Source organism: Lepidochelys kempii, chromosome 6 (assembly GCF_965140285.1).
Source record: "Lepidochelys kempii isolate rLepKem1 chromosome 6, rLepKem1.hap1, whole genome shotgun sequence".
NCBI lineage: Eukaryota > Metazoa > Chordata > Testudines > Cheloniidae > Lepidochelys > Lepidochelys kempii.
Window position 1 is genome coordinate 27,715,496 of NC_136385.1, and position 22,286 is coordinate 27,737,781.

The 22,286-nt window shown below is 44.5% G+C and overlaps 1 protein-coding gene across 3 annotated transcripts; it reads right to left on the reverse strand.

Annotated features, from left to right (window-relative positions):
• Positions 1-642: 642 nt before the first annotated feature.
• Positions 643-3,282, reverse strand: ASCL2 (achaete-scute family bHLH transcription factor 2). Of its 3 annotated transcripts, none has more exons than XM_073347253.2 (2): positions 2,184-3,282; positions 643-1,461 (listed from the first exon to the last, which is right to left on the reverse strand). In XM_073347253.2, the coding sequence occupies exon 1, from the start codon at positions 2,947-2,949 to the stop codon at positions 2,209-2,211; it is 741 nt and encodes a 246-aa protein (XP_073203354.1). In that variant the 5' UTR covers positions 2,950-3,282; the 3' UTR covers positions 643-1,461; positions 2,184-2,208. The 3 variants fall into 3 exon arrangements, with proteins under 3 accessions (XP_073203354.1, XP_073203352.1, XP_073203353.1); XM_073347251.2 differs by having other exon boundaries at positions 643-1,464; XM_073347252.2 differs by having other exon boundaries at positions 2,172-3,282.
• Positions 3,283-22,286: the final 19,004 nt, after the last annotated feature.

Below are 22,286 nucleotides of genomic sequence, written 5' to 3' on the forward strand. Positions count from 1 at the left end.
TAAGAGTATTAAGTAAATGGTATACTCATCCTTTTACATAACTTCAGTTAACATTGGGCCAGATTTGGATACCCCCACCTACCCTGAGCAGTGATTTCAAAGGTACTAATCAACTTGAATAAGGATATCAGATTCTAACCCTGAGAGTTGCAGGGTCAGGACAAATGGAAACCTCAGAAAACCACTGTCTCCAGTAGTTGCTTAGAGCTGTATTGTGCCTTTAGGCCAAACACCACAATGAAGGCTAGGCAGAGCTGCACCACTACATCTTGGGGAGATGGAAGGCATTCAGAGAGAACCCCCTTTGTATTACTTCATAAGAGGGTGGAGCACGCTGGCCCCTTCGTAATCTCACTTCCTTCCCATGCATGTTTGGCTGGCTAGTTCTCCTAGCAATATTAGTCATACAACATTCTTGCACTCAGCTGAGCACAAGGACTGTGAATATGTCTGGCCATAGTGTGCGCCATCTGGCCCCATATAATGATTTGCTACCATAAAAGTGTTCTCATGCTTAACAGGTCTTCCTCATGCAAAATGGAAAGAATTTGTAAGTAGACATGGTTGGAATGTGCATCCTATAACTAGAGAAGCCATTTATAAATAGATTTTATTTATAAAGTCAATTTACATAAAATACTCTTTAAAAACTGCATATGTACAACTTAAGAAACCCTTGCAAGTGCATACAAAATGCCTTCAAAACATTAAACTTCAGTTTTCAGATAAGTGAACCTTCACACCAGACAAGACTTGGACACCACATTTAAGACAAAACATAATTTTTACAGTCCTTAGTAGTATTGGAAAAAATATTCTCTAAATTGTATAAGTTCTCAAAACATTCTAGCTGGCAGTGTTAAGGAACAAGGGGATTGGATTTACTAGAACAACTCCTCCTCCCTTTCCCTGTTTCTACAGTTTCTTGTACAAAAATAAGTCTTCATATTGATAGCGTTCCCATAGGCAGTTCAAGTTACATATAAAATAGAATCTTTGACATTACAAAAATTCCCTCCCCCTTCAGAAAAGGAAGCATCAAGTGTTCATTTTTCACCCCTCCCAAATAAAAAAACAACAACATATGTGTTAAAAGTTGGAAGCCTGGTAGATTTCCATCACTTGAAACATGAGTATACCAAACCATTTCATTGGCAATTAAAGCCTTGGAGGGCACCATAAACTCCTGTACAACAGCAGTTAAAGATATTGGTCCCTATAACCTATTTACATAATTGCACTTTCAAAAAAAAAAAAATTAAGAGCCACAGTCTTTTGTTCCAAGTAAGAACCCTGCTAGGTAGGTTCCAAAGCCCAGCCCCTTAAAGACCTTGACAATAGGGCTCCTTGAAGGTAGAAAACATGTTGTAGTGAGAAGAGTCCGTTTTGCTCTTCTGCTGCATCATAATAGGCATCAAGGACAATGAGGTACTGAGGTCCCGCACATCTCTGCTTTCAAGGCTGCTACAAAGAAAAAGAAAAGGGCTATTAGCACTGCAGCATGTGACTAACAGACTCTGCCCAACCTCTGGGAGAGATGCACAGCTTCCTCCCTGGCCACATTTCTACATTAATTAATGTCGGTGCAGTTTAAATCTCTTCCACAAAATGATGTGCCAGTGATTTATTGTCTTTATACTGTTCAAGCAGAACTTGCCCCACATGCCCATGTAGCTTCTCCACTCCACCCTTCCGTCCGAAAATGACTGCTATACATTTAGTTTCCTCATTTGTTTTGGGTTTTTGCCACCCAAATCTGAAAGTTTGTATTCTCTACTCCACCCCCAACTTTCAAAACCAGCCAGGTGTCTTATTCAGGTTGCAGCTATTTCCAGTGGTGACTCACCTGGGACCTAAAAGTTGGGGGAAAGTTTGTATGCAGTCGAACTCAAGGACGGCATTTGATTAAACTGGACTCCAACGTCTTCGTGTTAACGAGATGGCTGACAGGCCGCGTTCATTCACTTTTGCGACGAAACTTTATTATTTTTTGGCAGTGCAACCCAATCGCTCAATTAGATCATTCAGCCAGTGCAACCGACTAGCGTAGGGCAACTGATTCTTGCAACCGCGTGGGGCATTTGGGGCATCGCACCCACTAGCTCTTTGCAGCACCACTGCACCTATTGCAATGGGAGTGGGGGGAGGAGGGCACAGGGCAGGACACGCACCGGCCGCTTTACCTGCGGGGAGGGGACGCGGCGCGGGTCAGTAGCTCCCGATCCAGCTAGTGAAGTCCAGCAGCTCGCGCTCCTCGGGGCTCAGCGCCCCCTCGTAGCCGCTCTCATCCGAGGAATAAGCCGAGTGCGGGGAGCCCGGCACGGAGCTGCCCTCCCGGCCGCCGGAGGAGGAGGAGGCGGAGGCGAAGGAGGGCGACGCGGAGGAGTAGGAGCAGCCGCCGCCGGGGGCGCCCCGCGCGGGAGGCAGGAGGCCGTCGTGGAAGGCGGCGCGGACGGCGTCGTGCTCGTCCAGCAGCTGCTGCAGGGCTCGGATGTACTCCACGGCCGAGCGCAGCGTCTCCACCTTGCTCATCTTCTTGCTGGCGGCGCCGTTGGGCACGTGCTGGCGCAGGGTCTGGAAGCCCAGGTTGACCAGCTTCACCCGGTTCCTCTCGCGCTCGTTGCGCCGGGCCACGGCCGCTGCTCCCCCCGCCGGCGGCTGCGGCTGCCCGGCCAGCCCCGGGAAAGCCAGGCGCCTCTTGCAGCGCAGCAGCTCGGGCGAGCCGGAGCGCCGCTTGGAGCCTTTGCAGCGCGCCGCGGAGGAGCTGGGGTTCTGAGCCGGGCCCTTAGCGGCCACCAGCAGCTGCTGCTGCGGCACCGAGGAGGAGACTGCTCCTGGCATCGGCTGGAACTTCATCCCCAAGGAACCGGCGCCGCATCCGTGCAAGGGAAAACTTGTGCAAGGCGGGGGTGGCTGTTGCATGGCAGCTGCTATTGGCCCGCCGTTCATCTTGGGGCATCTACCCTACCTCAGCCTCCGGGGGGCAGGTGACCGGAGCAGGGCTGCAAGTGGGGGAAAGTTTGCAAGGAAGAAAAAAAAAACTTGCAAAAATAGTTTTTTGGGGGGGAGAAAAAAAAACCCTGCCAAATATTTCCCCCTCCTCCTTAACTGCAAACAGGGGGAGCGTGCCCAGCGCGTGGAGCCGGGCGCTGCCCGCTCAGCCACAATCCCGGCCGCGGCTGCTTCAGTAACCCACCCCCTCCCCTTCTTTGCAGCCCTGCTCCCTTGCGCGCTGTCAATGCGCCTCTGCAGCAGGTTCCTCTGAGCGCTGCCCCTTATCAACACGCGCTGCTGCTGCCGCCGCTCGCGAGCCCCCGGGAACAGCACGCGACGCGACGCGCGCCACACACACAACAGCCCCCCCCCGCTGCTCCCGAGCCTCCTCCCACCCAATGGGGAATTCGCTTGGCAGCTTCGTACGCCCGGCGCGTGGCTCCCGGCGGAGGTTCCATAAACAATCCCTCCCCCCGGAGAGGAGCACGCGCTCCGCCTTATTTGCATCCCAATGCAGCCAGCTTGGGGCCTAGGGAAGCTCCAGCTCTTGCACCTATGAGCAGTAGGCAGAGAGGGAGACCTTCCTTTCCTTCTGCCCCTGCACGCTTGCCCTGAGTGGAGTGTATCTCTCTCCCACACTGTTGCCCCAGAGAGAGAGAGAGAGACAGGGGAAGACCTTCCTTACCCTCAACTCCACCCAACACATGAAGGGACCCGTTCCCTAACTACCCACCCCACTCCACCCGCACTGTGAGCCTCAGAACTGCTAAACACTGATGCGCTGTGAAGCCACAAATATTCACACAACGCACCACAGCTTTATTTTATATACACAACAATGTTGTTTTTACAACACACTCTGTTTTGCAGCAGTTTCATAATAAACCCCCTTCCCTTCCCCACAAGCTGTGTAAATTTAAATGCTACAATATAAGATTATTTTGTATACCCATGTTTGTAGAAGAACAAACACCGTCTGTAACATGTTACCTGATTAACTGTCCTTTCAAACTTTCTACCCAAACATCACCTTTGGCCTGAGACCAAGAGTGGAAAATGTCAGCTCAGAAGAAATTTGAAAAAGGTATGAGGAAAAGAAGAGGTGGTCATGGAAGTCAGACTGTATTGCCAACCCCAAGCACTGGGAAATCATGCATCAGTCCCCAGATAATCATAACATTAACAGTGAAAATCCTGAGAAATGATTTTAAATACTTTTTGGTTTCTTTTTGTCTTTTGCATCTGTTTTCTGTGCTTTTCAGGTGTATGTTTTCAAGCTTTTCTCTGCAACCATGAAGGCTACAAACCATTTTTAATGACCACTGAGATTCTCATTCTCTAAGACTAGATCTTTATAAAAAATCCAAATATTGCTAGACTTGGAATAAAATTGTGAGAACTGGCAATACTGTTTGGCTCTCAGCCTTGATCAGCGCATGTGCTAACTGTGTCTGTTTAGTAAGTGTTTCTATAGAATCAGCTATATTTTCCCAACACGCTTGGCAGACAGATTTAAATGATACAGTAGAACCTTTTGAATTCATAATGCATTCATAATCTATGTAATGGTATAGCTATAATAAGTTACCATACAGTTGTTATAACAAAATGTATCCCTCAAAATGTTTTGCAGCATTAAAATGGTACAACAGAACTTAGAGTAGCAGCCGTGTTAGTCTGTATTCACAAAAAGAAAAGGAGTACTTGTGGCACCTTAGAGACTAACCAATTTATTTGTGCATAAAGTGAGCTGTAACGCCCGAAAGCTTATGCACAATAAAGTTGTTAGTCTCTAAGGTGCCACAAGTACTCCTTTTCTTTTTACAATAGAACTTAGTTTTCTATAATTAACTTAAGAAATTGATGATATGGCAGTAATATAAACAAATTGCATATTGAACTCATTTGCTATATAATAAACTGCATCTCCCACAAGACACATTTTGCAGAATTGCATGATAATTTCAGAAATAAACAGTGCGGGGAGAGAAAAATGAAGTCCCTGGCAGTGCAAAGACCTATGCTCCTGTTTAACATTAAACCTGCAGTAGTTCCTTTTGACTACAAGTTAAGCATGTGTGTAAGTGATTGGAGGATAAGGGCAGGAGGGGAAAGATGATTTCAGAGACCTGAAATTAAGAGGTGGAGCTGATAAAATAGAGCTAAAGAAAAGCATTTCTAGGTTCATTGGCACTTCTGACAAGAAGGTCCTTGCACTATTAGTGTCAAGACTGTGTAAAGGGATAGAAGACTAGACAAGTAGTCTATAACAGAGACAATAATCTTGTGTTTAGGGAATTGGATTGGAAGAGAGGAGATTGTGGTTCTGTCTCCAGCTCTTCCACAGACTGAGATTTTGGGCAAATCACTTAATCTCTCTATGCTTCTGTTCCCCCTTTAAAAAAAAAAAAAAGAGTGAGTGAGAGAGAGAATAGAAACTTCCCTACCTCACAGGGCTGAGGATAAATTAAGATGATTGAGTTATACATCAAAGGAAAATCATTATATATAAAAGAAGCTTCATGTGTTATGTTGGAGCAAGAGGATGGAAGGGGTAAGTGATTTTGAATTGGGCCCTGAAATGAAGGAGAAAGCAAATGGCAATGGCTGGGAAGTGTGATATGATTAGTCCTATTCTTCACGTAGTGGAATTATGATAGCTTTGGATGAAAGGGAAAGCTTTCAGGGCAGAAGGCAAGAACTCCCCTCTCCCATCTCTCTCTCTTCCTTCTTTTCCCTCATACGCATGCTTTCTCTCAAAACAGTCTTCTTCTTTTAATTTTTTTGTACTGAAGCTACTTAACTAAAACCCAGTAGCCTAAATCCAAGCTCCAACATTGGCAGCTTGGCAAATTTCAGAAAGATCATTATTTTCTGCACTGTCTAAAGAATATGAGCTTAAAAGGGAAGAAGTCAAAAAGTGTTAAAATTAGTATGCTAATACTCTTTAATACAGTAAGTGACTTTTATGGAAAAAGTCTTCTGTTCTTGATTAAAACATAGTACTTAAATAAAAACATTTTTTTCCAATCCTACCTTCCACTGGTTGAGAATCAGGAATTTTAAATAATTAGTCTATGCTCACTAATAGAACTAGATAAGTAACTTTATTCCATTTCACAATAATCATATATAGTGTCCACTTTCCTCTTTGTGATGTCACCATAATGTTTTGCTTGATAGAGATGTGAGCACTACACTTCCATCTCACAGGCCATGGAAACCTGGTTCAATGCAGTTGCAACAAAACCAGTGTATAGCTTTGACTTTTATGCACTATTTGGCTGCCCTGTGTGGAGAGGGCCCACATTAAGGTCCATGTTAAAAAACAATGTTTGAGATTAGGTCTTCCAACATTTACCTGTGAATTATTAGAAACACTGTAGCAGTATGATCCATATTTAGTTCAGAAAACATAGAGGATGCTAGTTCTTTGGGAGGAGGATCCAGAAGAGAGATCAGGGATGGTTCTGTTCCCATTACTGGAGTATGCCCTTTCGTCCAAGAGATTCACAATTTGGGAGTCCTCTTGGTACCTCGTTTGCTTATAGAACTATAGGTGGCAATGTACTTTTAACTTGTATATGAGGCTAATTACTTCAGATTTTTTTTCAGATCTGCACCTTGCCATGTTAATCCTTGCCTTTAGCCTCCAGACTGGATTACTGCAATGTTGTGTAGATGGGGTTATGCTTAAAGACCACTCAGAACAAGTGAAAGCTGGTGGAAAATTCTACTGCCTGTTTCCCAGTGTTAGACGCTGGAAACATGTTGCACCTATTTGACAGCTGAAATGGTTTCCAGTGGCAATTCAGGTGCTGACTTTGAGCAGTAAGGCCTTCTGAGCATGATAGAAAGCCCATTGAAGTTTATGGGAGCTTTTACATTGACTTCTATGGGATTTACTTAGATGCTGTCTGTCCGGTTCCTAGCTGTCTCATAGAGCTTTCTCCATATGCCATCACAGCACCTGAGATGGGATGCTTGAATTCATGGTCCTTAGATTTAGGCTCATGGGAGATGGTTTCATTGGGATCGTGCTCATCTGTTTTAGGGGTTTGTTCTGCTATCCGTCACTGTAGTATCTGAACACCTTCCATGTAAAACTATGAACATTTCTTTCCTCACTGCTCCAAACTCACTCTTGTTGTTGATCTTCCTAGCATGGTGCAGCATTTGACACCATGTTTCCCAGCTGTTTGCCAGAGTAAGGAGTGATGGAATTCAATACTGGGTTCTATCTTTTGGGTAGGCCTTTTATTTGCTGTAGAAAGGTACTCAAGATTGTGTTATAGTAGATTTTGTATGTGCTCCCTGGAGCATGTTGTCTGTGGGATATACTTCTATAAATATTTGCTGTGAAGTTTTTTTGAGGGTGGGAAGGAAGGGGGCTGGGGGTTAGGGAGAACTGTGAAGAAGCCAGATATTGAAATGTGTCTTTCTTTACCCTTACACACAAGCCTGAAAATCTTAGGGAAGCACATTCTGAAGTGGACTTAAGGTCCTGATTGCCACTGCCTTACACCTTATGTCTTCATTCACACCTGTGTAAAGTGGGTGCGCAATGCTGCCAAATCACAGCAGCAACATTTTACACCCATTTGGCAGAGGGGCAAACAAAAACACAAAGTGGTGAATCAGGCCACAGTTTTCGCATACTGCCATTCTGGTGACCTCTTTCCCACTCGTGTCCCTTACATTTATGTCTTTATTTACAACATGCTGGGATACATTACATCTGAAAGATATTATGCAATATACATTGTAGGATCTACGGGTCAGGGACCATCTTTGTTATGTGTTTGTCCAGCTGCTAGTAGTGTGGAGTCCCTAGTCCACACACTGGGGCTCCTAGGCGCTACCATAGTAAAAATAATAATTTTATCTTGCTCTATATATGGCTTCATTATTATTTATGATTTGTATTGCAGTAGCACTTAAGAACTCTAGTCATACACCAGGACTCCAGAACGTAGCTGTAAAAAAACATATTTTCTTTCACATCCTCTGTTAAATATTCACTAATACATCCTACAAAGGGGTATTCATAGGCATTATGGACATCTAGGCCAAATGCTTCAAAAGTGGCCACTGAATTTGGATGCTGAATCTGACACACCCTGGGCTTGACCTTTGGAATTGCTAAGCACCAGCAATCTGTCAGTTGGAGCTGCCAATGCTCGGTATTTCTGACAATCCGAGGCAAGGTGTATCAGGTTCAGCGCCCAAACTCAGTGGCCACTTACGGCCATTCTGTGCATCTTGAAGAACCAAAGAAAGAAATATCACATGTGTTTAAGAGATTGGGTACTGTGAGCCATGTGAACAGCCCCCACTTGCAGCCCAATCTTGAAAATGCAAACGCATACGAGTAACTTTACTCATCATTAAGGCTATGTTTATGTCACGGAGGTCATGGAAGTCACGGAATCCGTGACTTCCAGAGACCTCCGTGACATTTTCTGCTTCGGCCCCAGGGAGTGCGGGGACTTCAGCTGGCAGCCAGCAGGGCCCTGGCAGGGTTGCGGGGACAGAAGGCCCCCTGAAAGGTTCCAGCAACAGGTGACAGACTCTTGAGGGGGCCCTCCTCAGGGTTCCAGGGATGGTCGACAGCCTCGCGCGGGGAGGAAGGGGAACACTTTGGGCGAGTGGCTGGGGGTGTTCCATTTTCTCTTTGTGAAATATGGTCACTCTGTGGTCAGCTCCCAGCCACCGTTGGTGGAGGGGCCCCCCATGTAGCTTCCAGCTGCCCTGGGCAGAGGGGGAACCCCACAGCTCCCAGCCAGGTGGCAGGGGAAATCATGGAGCTGCAGCAGTAAAAGTCACAGACAGGTCACGGCTTCTGTGCATGTTTGTTTATTGCCCATGACCTGTCCCTGACTTTTACTAAAAATAACTATGACAAAATCTTAGCCTTACTCATTAATAGTCCAACTGACTCCAGTGGATCTACTTGCATTTGTAAAGTTACTCATGTGCATAAGTGTTTGCAGGATCAGTCCCTTAGGCCAAGCTGTTTGGAGCAGGGACCTGTTCTCTTACATGGTTTGCAAAGCTCCTAGCATGCTGTAAATAATTTTGGCTAATGTTGCAAGCATTATAGCTAGTATCTGCATAGAATTGTTTGCAGTATAGCAAAGTTTTATTTTAAAATGGGTTTCAATGCAAAAACAGAGCTTGTATTGAAAACTTTAGCTCTTTAGGAAAGAGGAAGATCCTTTCTCCTACACTCTGCCAAAGAGAGCCTTGTATATGAAAATTAATAACTCTGGATTTTTTTATGGTTTCCAAAGGGAAATTAACATTAAGAATGCATATATTCAAAATTCAGTAAGTAGAGTGTTAAGGAAGGGCATGCAACCTTAGGCCCAAATCATGCAAATCCTAATGTCCGTGCTTAGCTCTACACACAAGTAGATCCATTGACGTCAATCCTGTTGCTCACGGTTGGTAAAGTTAAACAGATGTGTAAGTCTTCGCAGGATTTGGACCTAAGTGGTGGGTACAAGTAAATTCAGTACACATTCTTATAGTAGTGAAGTTAGGTTCACAGTACCTTTAAGAAAGTACTTCCAGTGCTCTGAAACATTTCAATTTTAAATCTCTTTATAAAGTTGTAATATGAAAAATAAATTAGTTACACTGTAATGTAAGACATAGTAAAACAAGAAATCATAAAATACAGTATATTCTTATAATACAACTCCCTTGAATAATTAGCTGGAAAGACTGTTCAGAGATGTACTCTGTCTACAAATGGGGAAAATATTTTCCTTAAATAAACAGCAGATGTAAGATAAAATTAATATTTATCACTAGTATTACACTACACCTGGAGGTCACAAATAAATCAGGAGGTTGTTGTGCTAGGCACTATACAATCACAGAGTAAACAATTGTGTACCTTACAGAGAGGGAAACTTATCTAGTAGAGGGTCTGATTCTCCATGAGCTTTCACTTTGTGTCATCATTTGCACCTGTCCAAAGTGAATGCACAACGCCACCATGTCATTTTGCACAAGTGCAAATGACAACATGCTGGAGAAGAGATCATGGGGAACCAGGCTTGCAATGACCTGATCATTATTATTTGTACTATGGTAGCACATAGGAGACCCAGTCTTCATGTAATACAAGCTCCTCAGAGTAATCCAGTTCACTTCAGCGGGGATCACTTGCATGAAAATTATTTGAGTTACTAAGGGCTGTAGAACCTGACATGACATCAGTAACAATGTACTGGACCGTTGTGATGAGACATTAGTTTAAGTGTCCAGGAATGAAAACAAATATAGTGCATGCTGTCAATGGGACTGTCAGTATGCTCAAAGTTAAACACATGCATAAGTGTTGTAGTATTGAAGCCTATATTTCATGGTGCATTCTTTTGAGGGAGCAGAGTTAAAATTGTGCTCTCAAGTCTATCATTTGCATTTCTTGACTTTTGAGCAATTACATTTGTAACCTTAATGTTACTTGAATGTTTATGTATTTTAACAGGTGCTTGTGTTCTTATGGCTTTGGGGGTCTTTTTTCTGATTATATGTTTTTGTCCTTTACAATTTCAGCAAAAAAATGTTTTGTGTTTTTTAATTCTTGCCCCCCACCCCCACCCCCCAAAAAAAGAGAGAAAGAGAGAGAGAGAGAGAGAGACATGGTTTGTTGTTCCACAGATTATGGTCTCTGAAGTTGATGAGGCTTTTAGCCATTTCCCTAGCACCCTTCTTACTCATTTTAAATTCATTTGAAAATGCCTGAGACTCAGTTTAGGGTTTCTAAGACACGTTTTGGAAATTTAAAAAAAAATCCTTTTGGAGGTTTTGTGGTTTCTCTTTGGTTTTGTTTCTTTTAAGACAGCTACAGGCAAACGTTTCCATTCACTGCAGAGTCGCATCGTGAATTTTAAGCTTGGCAAACGCAATGCCCTCCCCCTTCGCTCTCCTCCTTCCCTTCCTGGAAAGAGACAGCCTGGGTTTAAAAGTTTATTTTAGCTTTGATTGTGTGTATGTGCTATATGCATGTTAATCAGCCTTCACAATGCATCCTTCTGATGAGCCAAAGAATACAGACTTTGGCTGTGGGGTTTCTTTGTGTTTTTGTCCTCAGGTAATTGTGATGGGTGAAGGAGAGTTTGCTCTAATTAATTTAGCTTGTGTGTGTTTTGGTGAGGGCAGAGTTGGGTGATTTACAGTGTGGTACTTTTATTTACAAGCAAGTTCTAAAGGGAATATAACCATATTATAGACAGTAGGTGAAAGACTGAATGGGTTGAGCCAGAGCCAGCACCCTCTGTAATTCTGTCACATTTTGGGGCTAGTTTCTACAGCAAGGAGAAAGTATTTTGAGGAAACAATGCACTGGTTTGGCTGCCTGCAGTTCTGCATACAGAGCGTCTCATAATGACCATGAAATTATTTTTCTCCTTGTTTTCACTCCTGAAAGGAAGCCTAAGAGTTTCAAGCTCATGTTGGCCCCATAAGTAGTGGTTGTTCCCACTGGCAGCAAAATACCTCATTTGGGGGTGATGCCTCTGCCCCCACAAAAGCAAATCATTAAAGGAATAGGAGTTGTGTCTGAGGAGACAGGAGGCTGTAATCTCTTAATCACCCTGTTTGCTGCCTATATTAGGGGCAGCTTGACATAGGCCTTGATTATGCAGGGAAGGGTTCAACAAACCATCTTCCTCTCCTGCATGAGGATTGTTTTCTCCATGCACGGCAGGTGCTGCAGCTGCTCATCTCCTCTTCTGGGCCCTCTATCGCCAGCTCACAGAATGGCCAAGAAGCCACGGGGAGCCCTGTTTCACTCTCCCTGCGTCCCAGAGAGCTTGGTGAGGGATTGTGCCTCTCTGAAGTCCAGTCACTTCCCGAGCTTGCCTTGGAATGGCATGGCTCCTCCTTGTTCCCTACTGAGAGCAGTGCCCATGAGGCAGGATTTACCTCGTAATGTTAGGTGACATTGCTCTGGGTGACTGAGCTTCGTTTTCAGAAGGTGATGGCTGTGCCATTTATGGGTAGCCTATTGGATGTGTTACATGACCATGCCTCCAACTTCCCCCACACATATGCATGCAGTTCTTATCTGTGATGCCCTCTTTCTTGGCCGGCCTCCTTGCAGAGCATGAGCTGTCCTATCCTGACTTGGCTTTGCCATTCAGCAAGCCACAAGTAACCAGAATTCAATCATGTGCCTTTTGTCCTTATCTCTAGTTCCCAGTCTGAGTGGCACCATTCTACTGCCAAAGGCTAAAATTGCTACGGGGATCCTCCAGCTCCTCTTTAATCATTTCACTGCTACCTTGGACAGGGTGCAGCAGCCATTTTTCTGCTGAACCACCATTCATATAGAAGTGCATTCCTGGTAAGGCCAGCTGCACTGGAGTTGGAAGTATTTGCAACAGTCTCCAGCACAGAAGACCTAATTGTCTTTTGGTGTGCTGGTAACCTTTGAGTCTCCTGTTAAGTGTGTGAAGAATGGACACTGCCCGGACTGATGAGGTTCTATAAAATGCCAGTACAAAAGGAGGTTTAGTATTTCAGATACTAATGTTGTACTGGGAGAAGTGTGCCTCACTGACAATACATGCCTTTTAAATGAAGTTGGCTGCATACACTGACCTTTAATATCTTTTAATTTCCATTTATACCTTTGCCTGTACCGTAAACTGTAACACACTAGAAGTGGCAGAAGCACCATCCATTGAGTCATTTAAAGTTAAATTGCACCACGGACTGGAGAATATAGTGTAGGGAAGAACCCTTGACAGTGGGATGGAGAGGATAACCTCTACTCCTGCAATATGTATCACTGGCAGCCATTCTTTGCTAGTCCAAAGCACTGTCAACAACTCCTCACCAGGGTCCAGTCTCATTTAAACGCTATGTTGCTCAGATTATCCTCTGGTGGTTTATCAAAGAGATCAATTGGTGACTTATCCTGGTATGTTAGTACAGTGATTTTCAACCTGGGAGTCTGCAGACTGTCTGAGATTTCCAAAGGGTTCCACACCTCCTTTTGAAATTTTTTAGGGGCCCACAAATGTAAAGAGGTTGAAAACCACTGTGTTAGAACCTTCCGGGGGTGAAAATACTGGGTACTAAAGGGCAGAGAGAGGCAGAACAAGAACCAATGGCTGGAAGCTGAAGCTAGACGAATTCAAATTAGAAATTAGTCACACAGTTTTAACACCGGGGTGATTTAATCACTGTAACAAACTACCAAGGGAAGTGCTGGAGTCTTATCCCTTTATGTCTTCAAAAAGACTGGATGTTTTTCGGAATAGATGACCGAGTCTCACAAATTATTGGGCTCAATACAGGAGTGGGTGTGTGAAATTCTATGGCCTGTGCTATGCAGCTGGTCAGTCTAGATGATCAAATGGTCCCTTCTGGCCTTAAAATCTATTAATCTAGGCTACATATGATAACTGGGGCAGATGTTATTTTTTATGTTTCCTCTTTAGCCTGAATGACTGAAGATGAAATTTGACAATGTGTTGGGAGAACAGCTCCTGTTGCTTTACAAACTGAAGCTACTTGTATTTCCTACTAATTGCACTGTGTAAGTAAAGCATAGCTGTAAGCCATAAGGGGCATCCATATTTTACAGTTAACCTGCAGGCCACGTCTTTCTACAGCCCCACCCTCACCCGTGTCTCTGCTTGCATTTGAATAAGATGTGGTGCAGCTTCCCCCCCCCCCCATAGTGAATGAAGCACCTTATGCAAATGAAGCACCAGGAGTGCCCCAAAACTGCCAGCCAGGTTAAGCAGCAGTCGGTGTTTCAGATGCATTTGAGGAAACAGTAATAACTTTTCCCTGTGCACGCGTTTGAGGGTAATGTCCGTACAGCAGAAGCTGAGCATGGGCTGGAGGACCCACGCTAGCTTGGATCCACTGAGCACAGGGAACAACAGCCGTGAAGACAACGCAGCGCAGACTTCAGAGCGGGTAGCGCAAGCCCAGCAAGAATCCTGGGTTTCTATCCGGTTTCCTGTCTGCCCTGAAGCCCGTGCTGCTCTGTCTTCACTGGTGCTGTTACCCATGCTAGCTGGAGGCTAGACCATGCCACAGCTTCTTTTGTGTAGACATCCCAGAGAGCCGAATGCCCCAGTAAGAAAAGGAGGACTTGTGGCACCTTAGAGACCAACAAATTTATTTGAGCATAAGCTTTCGTGAGCTCCAGCTCACTTCATCGGATGCATACTGTGGGAAATACAGTGGGGAGATTTATATACACAGAGAACATGAAACAATGGGTGTTACCATGCACACTGTAACCAGAGTGATCAGGTAAGGTGAGCTATTACCAGCAGGAGAGAGAGAGGGGGGAAAAACAAAAACCTTTTGTAGTGATAATGAAGATGGGCCATTTCCAGCAGTTGACAAGAACGTGTGAGGAACAGGGGGTCGGGGGCGGGAAATAAACATGGGGAAATAGTTGTACTTTGTGTAATGACACATCCACTCCCAGCCTTTATTCAAGCCTAAGTTAATGGTGTCCAGTTTGCAAATGAATTCCAATTCAGCGGTCTCTCGTTGGAGTCTGGTTTTGAAGATTTTTGGTGAAGAATTGCCACTTTTAGATCTGTAATCAAGTGACCAGAGAGATTGAAGTGTTCTCCGACTAACATTTTTGAATGTTATTATTCTTGACGTCTGATTTGTGTCCATTTATTCTTTTACCCCAGTGTGAACTCTAACTGTTGGAGTGCTTTGGCATTTGAGCTAAGAGTTTCCGTGCACAGACTACATGGTTGGTTTCTAGGCAGCTGATGAAATATTGCTATGCCACTGAGGCTAAGCATATCACCTTCTTGCTGTGATCCCATCAGCTATAAATTGAGCAAGTTCATACTTGGTTTTCTTTGGAGGTCTTCATCCTAGTTACTACAGGAAGTAGCATTGAAACGAGAGACACATTTTCCTTGTAATCTGGTTCTGGGTGGCTAAGTTATACTGTGCTCAGGAAGGTGCCATCTCAGATGTAAAATCAAGATCCTTTCCACTGTGGCAATTTAAAATCCATGGCACCTATTACAAGACTTGTGCTGTTCACGCTAATGTCCTGACCAAAATTGCAGCTCTGATCATTACAAATCATTCTGCTCTTTTTAAAGATGATATACAAAAGATTTCTTTAAAATTGGATTTTGCCTTTTTTATGATGTATAAAGAATGCCTGGAAAACTTATTTTAGTGTTGGTTTAAGTTTAAAGCAGAAAAAAATAAAAAAGCATCTGTTTTCTTTGCTGGTTTTGCAGAAGAACTTTTTGGGTGGTATCGTGGAGGTCTAAAAATGTATATTGTGCGCTCTAATACTTAATTCAAGGTTTAGGGGTTCTAGGTCTTTAATAGACCTCTTTCCCCCTGGAATCTGCATGCAGTGTTGGAGTTAAATAAGTGTTGTAAAAGTCTGAGGAAAAGTCCCTTCCCTTATCAATTGTTCAAGTTAAGTCCAGCTCATATGCTTAAATCCTATTGACTTCAATGGGATTTCTGCATGTGCTTAAATGCTTTCCTGAATCGGGGCCCAGTCCTTTGCGGTGTTACAATTTCACTAGTTCTCCAGTCAATAAAGACTTATCTAGAATAGACATTTGTAATTTAAAAACAACCAGTAGAAAAAGCTTCTTGGACAAAAGCCTTTCTAGAGAAGATGGGATGGAAAAAAGGAAGTAGCCTAATCATTTTTATTTTATTTATATATAAATATATATGCACACTTGAGGATCACCTTTAAAGTTAGTGGAACAATTGATCAAGATAGCAAACATGGGGTTCATGCCAAACTCTGAAAAACAGCTAACTACGGTCCTTGTGTAGCAGAATCACTGGTGTAAGAGTTCAATTATTGGTACCAACTAGCACACCTAGATTCCTTCTTAAAGGCTTGAACTGATAAGCACATAAATGCCAGTTTTTACATCTCCTTATATAGATCTGGCAAACTTATTAAGGTGTCTACATCTGAAAGTCTGATTCAAAATATTTGATTTGTAGTAGCCACTCTTTTAATAGCCTTCATTTAAAAAAAAAATACACACACATACAGTACAGATGTTTTTGCTAAGTTCTGGTGCCTCTTAGGAATAGCCCATGAAAGAACAATACAAAATGATGTAGACAAAATATGGATATATTTCTGTTCAATAATTTAATTCCCCTCATGCCCTATTTGCAGTGGGAGAAAAAGCATATCTGAAGCAAAAGAGAGGGACAAGAGGCAATCTATACTAGAATCGCCGTTTGCAACAAAAACAAATTTCAATAGATTAAAAAAATCCAGGTGTTTGAAGCTCCGTCACTGCTGAGTGCTCTGAGGAACCCTGTGAGGGGTGTTCATGTGACTGTTTTAATGAGTGGAGATGGAGCATCTTCTCTGAAGAGACAAGGAATGCTTCAAAGGCAGGAGCATAGAAATGATTTAGTGACCTCTCAAGGGGCCTTTCAGTAAGTTATACACTCCCAGATGAACACAAACCTAGGTGGAAGGGAGACAAACAGATGTATGATGATGTGGAAGCAGTGGGAGAGAGTTCTCAATCTATTCCAGGGGTCTCAAACTCAAATGACCATGAGGGCCACATGAGGACTAGTACATTGGCCCAAGGGCCGCACCACTGACCACCCCCCACCCGCTGCCCCGGCTCCGCCCCTACTCCACCCCTTCCCTGCCCCCATTCCAACCCCTTCCCTGAAAGGTACCTGGAGGAGTGGCCAGGGCAATACACAGACCCCTGTGCCCCCCGCCCGCCCCCAGGTCCCGGCCACTTCCTGGAGTGGCGCGGGGGCAGGGCAGGAAGGCAGGGAGCCTGCCCTGCCCCTGGTGTGCGCCGGGCTGGAGCCTCTCTAGGTAAATGCTGGTGGGGGCAGGGGGGCTGCTCGGAGCTGGAGGACTGCAGAAAATAACCCCGCATGTTTGAGACCCCTGATCTGTTCTATGTGGGTTCTTATACCATGTTCATCACTGTAGTATCTAAGCATCTTCCACTTGTGCATTAAGCAATGTGGCTAACATCTGTCTTGTGTGTGTTCTCTCATCCTCATCATCTCCATCCAGGGGGAGAATTGTGTCAGGTGTTTTGTTTTTTGATATTGTATAATACACAAACACATGTTACTATCTTTCTTAGAGAAGGCAGGTCAAAGGAAGTGCACCTGGTATTTGGAGTGGAAGGTGGTAGGGTTAATGATGGACCTTAGTTCCTGGGGGAGTTCATTCCACAGTCTTGAGCCAGCCCCTGAGAAAGCTCTGTCTCCTGCATGTGAGTTTTACCTTATGGTAGAAAATTCCACTGTGCCACAGGAGCAAAGGTGTTGATCATGGTCTTTATCCCAGAGCTTTAGTTGATCTTTTAGATACCTTGATCCAAGGCCATCGAGATTCTTAAAGATAAGGACTGAGACCTTGAAGCTGCTGACAGGAGTGGAGGACAGGTCTGGGGTGTCTGGGGTAGTCTGTGTGGCTGAGCAGACATGCTGTAGCATTTTCAGGATGCTATTCCCATGTGAGCCAGGTCAGGTGATTAGAGAGACCAGGTTAGAAATGTGTTAAATCACCATGCACAAATCCAGTAACACACTCCCTCTTCACATCTGCTGTGCAATGTGTCATGGGAAACCATCATACCTTAATCAGTTGAATGCTTGAATTCTTAACTACCTCTGGTTATAAAGGACATTGCTCATTTCAGACCCAAACACACCTAAAATAAGCTAAGGTTACAGAAACATACTGATATGGTGAACAAAATAGTCACTCGTTATTTCAAGCCTTCTCTAGTACTGTGGTTTACAAATTATGGGTCATGACCCATGAGTGGATCGTGGAATGTAAGGCACTGGGTCACGGCGGCTCTGATCAGCACCGCCGACGGGGCCATTAAAAGTCCCGTCAGCGGTGCTGCCCGGCTAAGCAGGCTAGTTCCTACCTGTTCTGACACCGTGCTGCGCCCTGGAAACGGCCAGCAGCAGGTCTGGCTCCTAGGTGGGGGGCCACGGGACTCTGTGCGCTGCCCCCTCCCGAGCACGAACACTGCACTCCCATTGGCCAGGAATGGAGGGCTGTGCCTGTGGGCGAGAGCCGCGTGGAGCCACTTGCATGCCTCCACCTAGGAGCCAGACCTGCTGCTGGGCCGGGGTACAGTGCGGTCTGCAGTACCAGGACAGGCAGGAAGCCTGCCTCTGCACCCCGGCTGCGTCGCTGACTGGGAGCCGCCAGAGGTAACCCCGTGCCCCAACCCCACGCCCCAATCCACTGCCCCAGCCCTGAGCCCCCCCTGAAACCTGGACCCCCCTCCCGCACCCCAAACTCCTCATCCCCAACCCCACCCCAGAGCCCTGACTCCCTTCCGCACATCAAACCCCCCATCCCCGGCCCCACCCCTGAGACTGCACCCTCGGCCCAGAGCCCTGTCCCTCTCCCGCACCCCAACTCCCTGCCCCAGCCCAGAGCCCCCTCCCACGCCCCAAACCCTTCATCCCTAGCTCCTTTGGGTCATGGGCATCAACAATTTTCTTCAACTGGGTCACCAGAAAAAAAGTTTGAAAACCACTGCGGATAACACGAACAATACTTTATTCAGTATAATGTATAATAGGAGTGTGCATATATCTGTGTGGTATATCTTTAGCTAGATATTCAGCTGAAGTTCCTTAAGGTGCTTGTTACTGTCTTTCTAAAATGGGCAGCTCCAAACTTTTTAATCAAAACTCTAAGGACAGATTATGACTGTGCATGGTTATAACTGAACACAGCATTTTGAATAGAAGTTAAAGTACTATTTACTGTAGACAAGCTAGGAAGGTATATGTTCAAGTATTCATGCCTTCTGTTTTGCTGGAATTGATCTGGTAGCAATGAAAGGCGTCCTATCTCATCTCAATCCCCTAAAGCCCTTTTACAGGAGCTGAACTGAAACCCTCAACTAAACTCGTATAGGCCACCAGTCAGCCAGTTGATGGTAACAGTTTTTATTAGTTTCTAAACCTGCAGGATTAGCCCTCCCCCATTCCTTTAATGTGGGAGGACAGAAGTTCCATTTCACAAAAGATTTCAAAACTTTGGCTTCAGTCCAAATTTGGAATGAAAACTGAAGATTTTGAAATTTGTCTAAGGAAAACTAAAAAAAAAAAAGTTTGGGTTCAATTGAAACATCTCAACTTCTTTATTTTTTGTGATTTCATAACCTATAATGCAAAATAAATTTTTTTCAAAAGAAAGTAATTTCAGCATGAAAAATCAAACCATGTCATTCTGAAAATGCTTCAACCAAAACAAGAACCCCAGCAAGCCAGAGGGGAAAATTAAACAAAAAGCATTTTCTCTTTAGAATTTATATATTTTAAATCAATAACTCTAAGCTTCCGTATCCAGAATCAGAGAAAGAAAAGTGCACAAATCCCCTCATTTCATAGTTAATCCAGTCTTCATTTTTCTCTAGGGTTTAAAGCAGATTTCTCTCATTTCTCTCCAGGGCTGGAGAAACAAAAGTACCAAACTCTTTTCCATATGACTTAAAATAAATAAAACTCACATTTGTTTCAGAAAGAGCCCCTTTGCAGGCAATCTTCCTCAGAGTTGTTAGCTTACCAGGCAGTTGATCATGTCTTCCTTGTTATCTTGTGTGCTCCGGGCTGGCTTCCTTGGGGGCTAGTGCTCCTTGCCATTAACCTTTGCTTCCCAGCACAGAACCTGAGCCTTGAACCCCAGGGCTTCTGGATTCCTAGAGAGGTAATAAACCCCATGAGGCCCAGTAAACTGGAGGGGGCTGAGTCAGGGAGCTCTCAACTCTGGTCCTTCACACAGGATCTGTAAGCTAGAACTGTTGAATCAGCAGCATCACAAAGGCCTATACCTTGACATCACCTCTAGCTTGCTGATGAGTCCGTGACCTCACAGTGGCTGTCCCTTGACTTCAGTTTAGCAAGTTAGAGGAGATGAGCCATTAACATCACAACAGCTTGTGCTTTGGTATCCTCCCAGCAAGCCACAGTTGCTGATGGAATGAGCACACAAGCTGGCCTCTCCATTGAGGTGAATCCAGCAGGCTAGAAATGCTGAGCCAGTGACCTCACAGTGGCTTTTGACTTGTCATCACCTTGCAAGGTAGAGATACTGAACAGAGGTTAATTAAGGGGGGAAGGTAGGAGTGCTGCTGCTCCTCCTCTGTTAAATGCCAAGGGAAAGTTCCTTTCCCCTTTCCTAGGCTTAGAGAAGCTCAGCTTCCGCTTTACTAACTGGTGCAATGAGAATTTATCTGGTAAGAGAATATGAAGCAGGAGTACTTGATAGCAGTTCTCGACAGCAGAGTTCATGGATCTCTGAGCCTTTCCCACCAATAGGCGGAGCAGCCTGGGAACCTGATGAGACAAGAAAAATGTCCAACTGGGATTCCCCTCTCTGCTTCCCTTCTACAGGAAGATCTGTTCCCCTGATGATTTTCCCCGGCTCCCCAAAGAAGCAGAGCCTTCTGTCTCCTGTTTTCCTTTCCCTCTGGTGGGAAAGGAAGATTCTGCCTTTGGCTTCCTTTCTGCAAGCCAGAATCCAGGGGAAACAACCAATTATTTCTGTCCTGTAAGAAAGTGTCTCTCTCCCTTGCTATCTTGTGGGAAAATCTAGTGGACAGGGGATGTGAATAAGGGCAAATACCTGCAAACTATCTTGTGCAGGAGCCCCACTAGAATCGAGATCAAGGATCTGTCCATGCAGAATGCGTACAGGATTTGGAGTCAATTGTCTACATAGAGGAAATGGTGAAACTAACTATCTACAAAATGCTCTCAAATGCAGAAAGTAAAGATTGAAAATAGCAGATGACAGTGTCCCCTCCCCATCTCATCCAGTTATAGTAATTGTAGGTGGTCTGTGACAATAGAAGGTAAGATTTTCACAAAGGATTTTGACTTTTTTCCTCTCCTCTAAAGGGACACCACCAGTTTAAATGGATTATTTTTATATAATATATTAAAATCCCTGGTCTACAATCAGCCTGCCCAATTGTCTGTATTTTTTAACTTTGACGTGTTTTTTGGCAGGTGAGCATCCCAGGCTCGTTTGTTAAAGACCCTGAGAGGATGCAAGTGCAGTGTCCCTTCCTAACCCGGGATGCTGCCACCTGCAGGACTTCCACAGAGAGACAACGTGAGCTGCTGGCTGGGTAAGCCACAGATAAGGAGTCTTCAAATAAGTTGTATGATTTCCATACTGGCCTGTATACTCCTCCCCTGTGAGATTAGGTGAAAGCATCAGATGGGTCAGGACTTCCCCCACTGCTGTGGGATGGGGCCGGGGAGAAGAAGAGGAAACTTACAGTAAACTTTTGAACAAAAAATCTTGTGTGGTAGATGGAGTATAGATGCTATCGCAGGAGACCCTCTACCTCTTTCCCCAAAAGAAAAGGCTTTCTTAGGACAGGGCAGCCCCCAAAAGCTATTGTTGGGCAGGCTTTCCCAAAAACAAGCTATTGTGGGGAATCCCCTTACAGAACAAAGCGCTGTTGCAGTAAAATGCTGTTTCATAGTGACCTAGTGTAACATAATCACAATCTAATGCCTCTTCTCACCTGCCCATCTGCAACACAAAGGCCTTGTCTACACTAGGATATTTGAGGAAAAATTCCTACCAGCACTACCAACTATTCAGCTGCAGTGGCCCCACGGCAGCCCTAATGTAGACAAAGCTTCATTGGTTTCTAGCATTTTTACCACGGTGTCATCTTGTAATTGAAATGCTGCATAGAACTGTGGGCAGCCAGCAAACCTCTCTCTATACTAGGGCTCCCAGCGTTAATAACACCGGTTGAGCTGAACCAGTATTAGCAATGGTGGGAAAGCTTTGAGAAATTGTCATAGGATAGATAGGGCCTCGGAAACGTCTTGTAGATAAAAGCAGTGTCTGCGGATAATGGAGGAAAGCAAGCAAGTTCTGTGTCAAGAAGTGAACTTGAAACTTTGGTTACTTCAGAATGCCAACCCATTCTCCTAGCCTGTGAGGACCTCTAGTGGGCAATGTGAATTTGCTGCTGGTTTTCTCTTTCTGTCCTTAATATGTATTATGGAATTTTGGTTACAGAAGGAAACTAAAGGATAGATAGGAAAAGCAGAGGGTTTTCTTTTTTTAAAAAAATAATACTAACATTCATTACCATGTAAAGTGCAGTTGGTTTGAAAAGTTACTGTGTAAAGATGTGTCAGAGGGGTAGCCGTGTTAGTCTGGATCTGTAAAAGTGGCAAAGAGTCCTGTGGCACCTTATAGACTAACAGACGTATTGGAGCATAAGCTTTCGTGG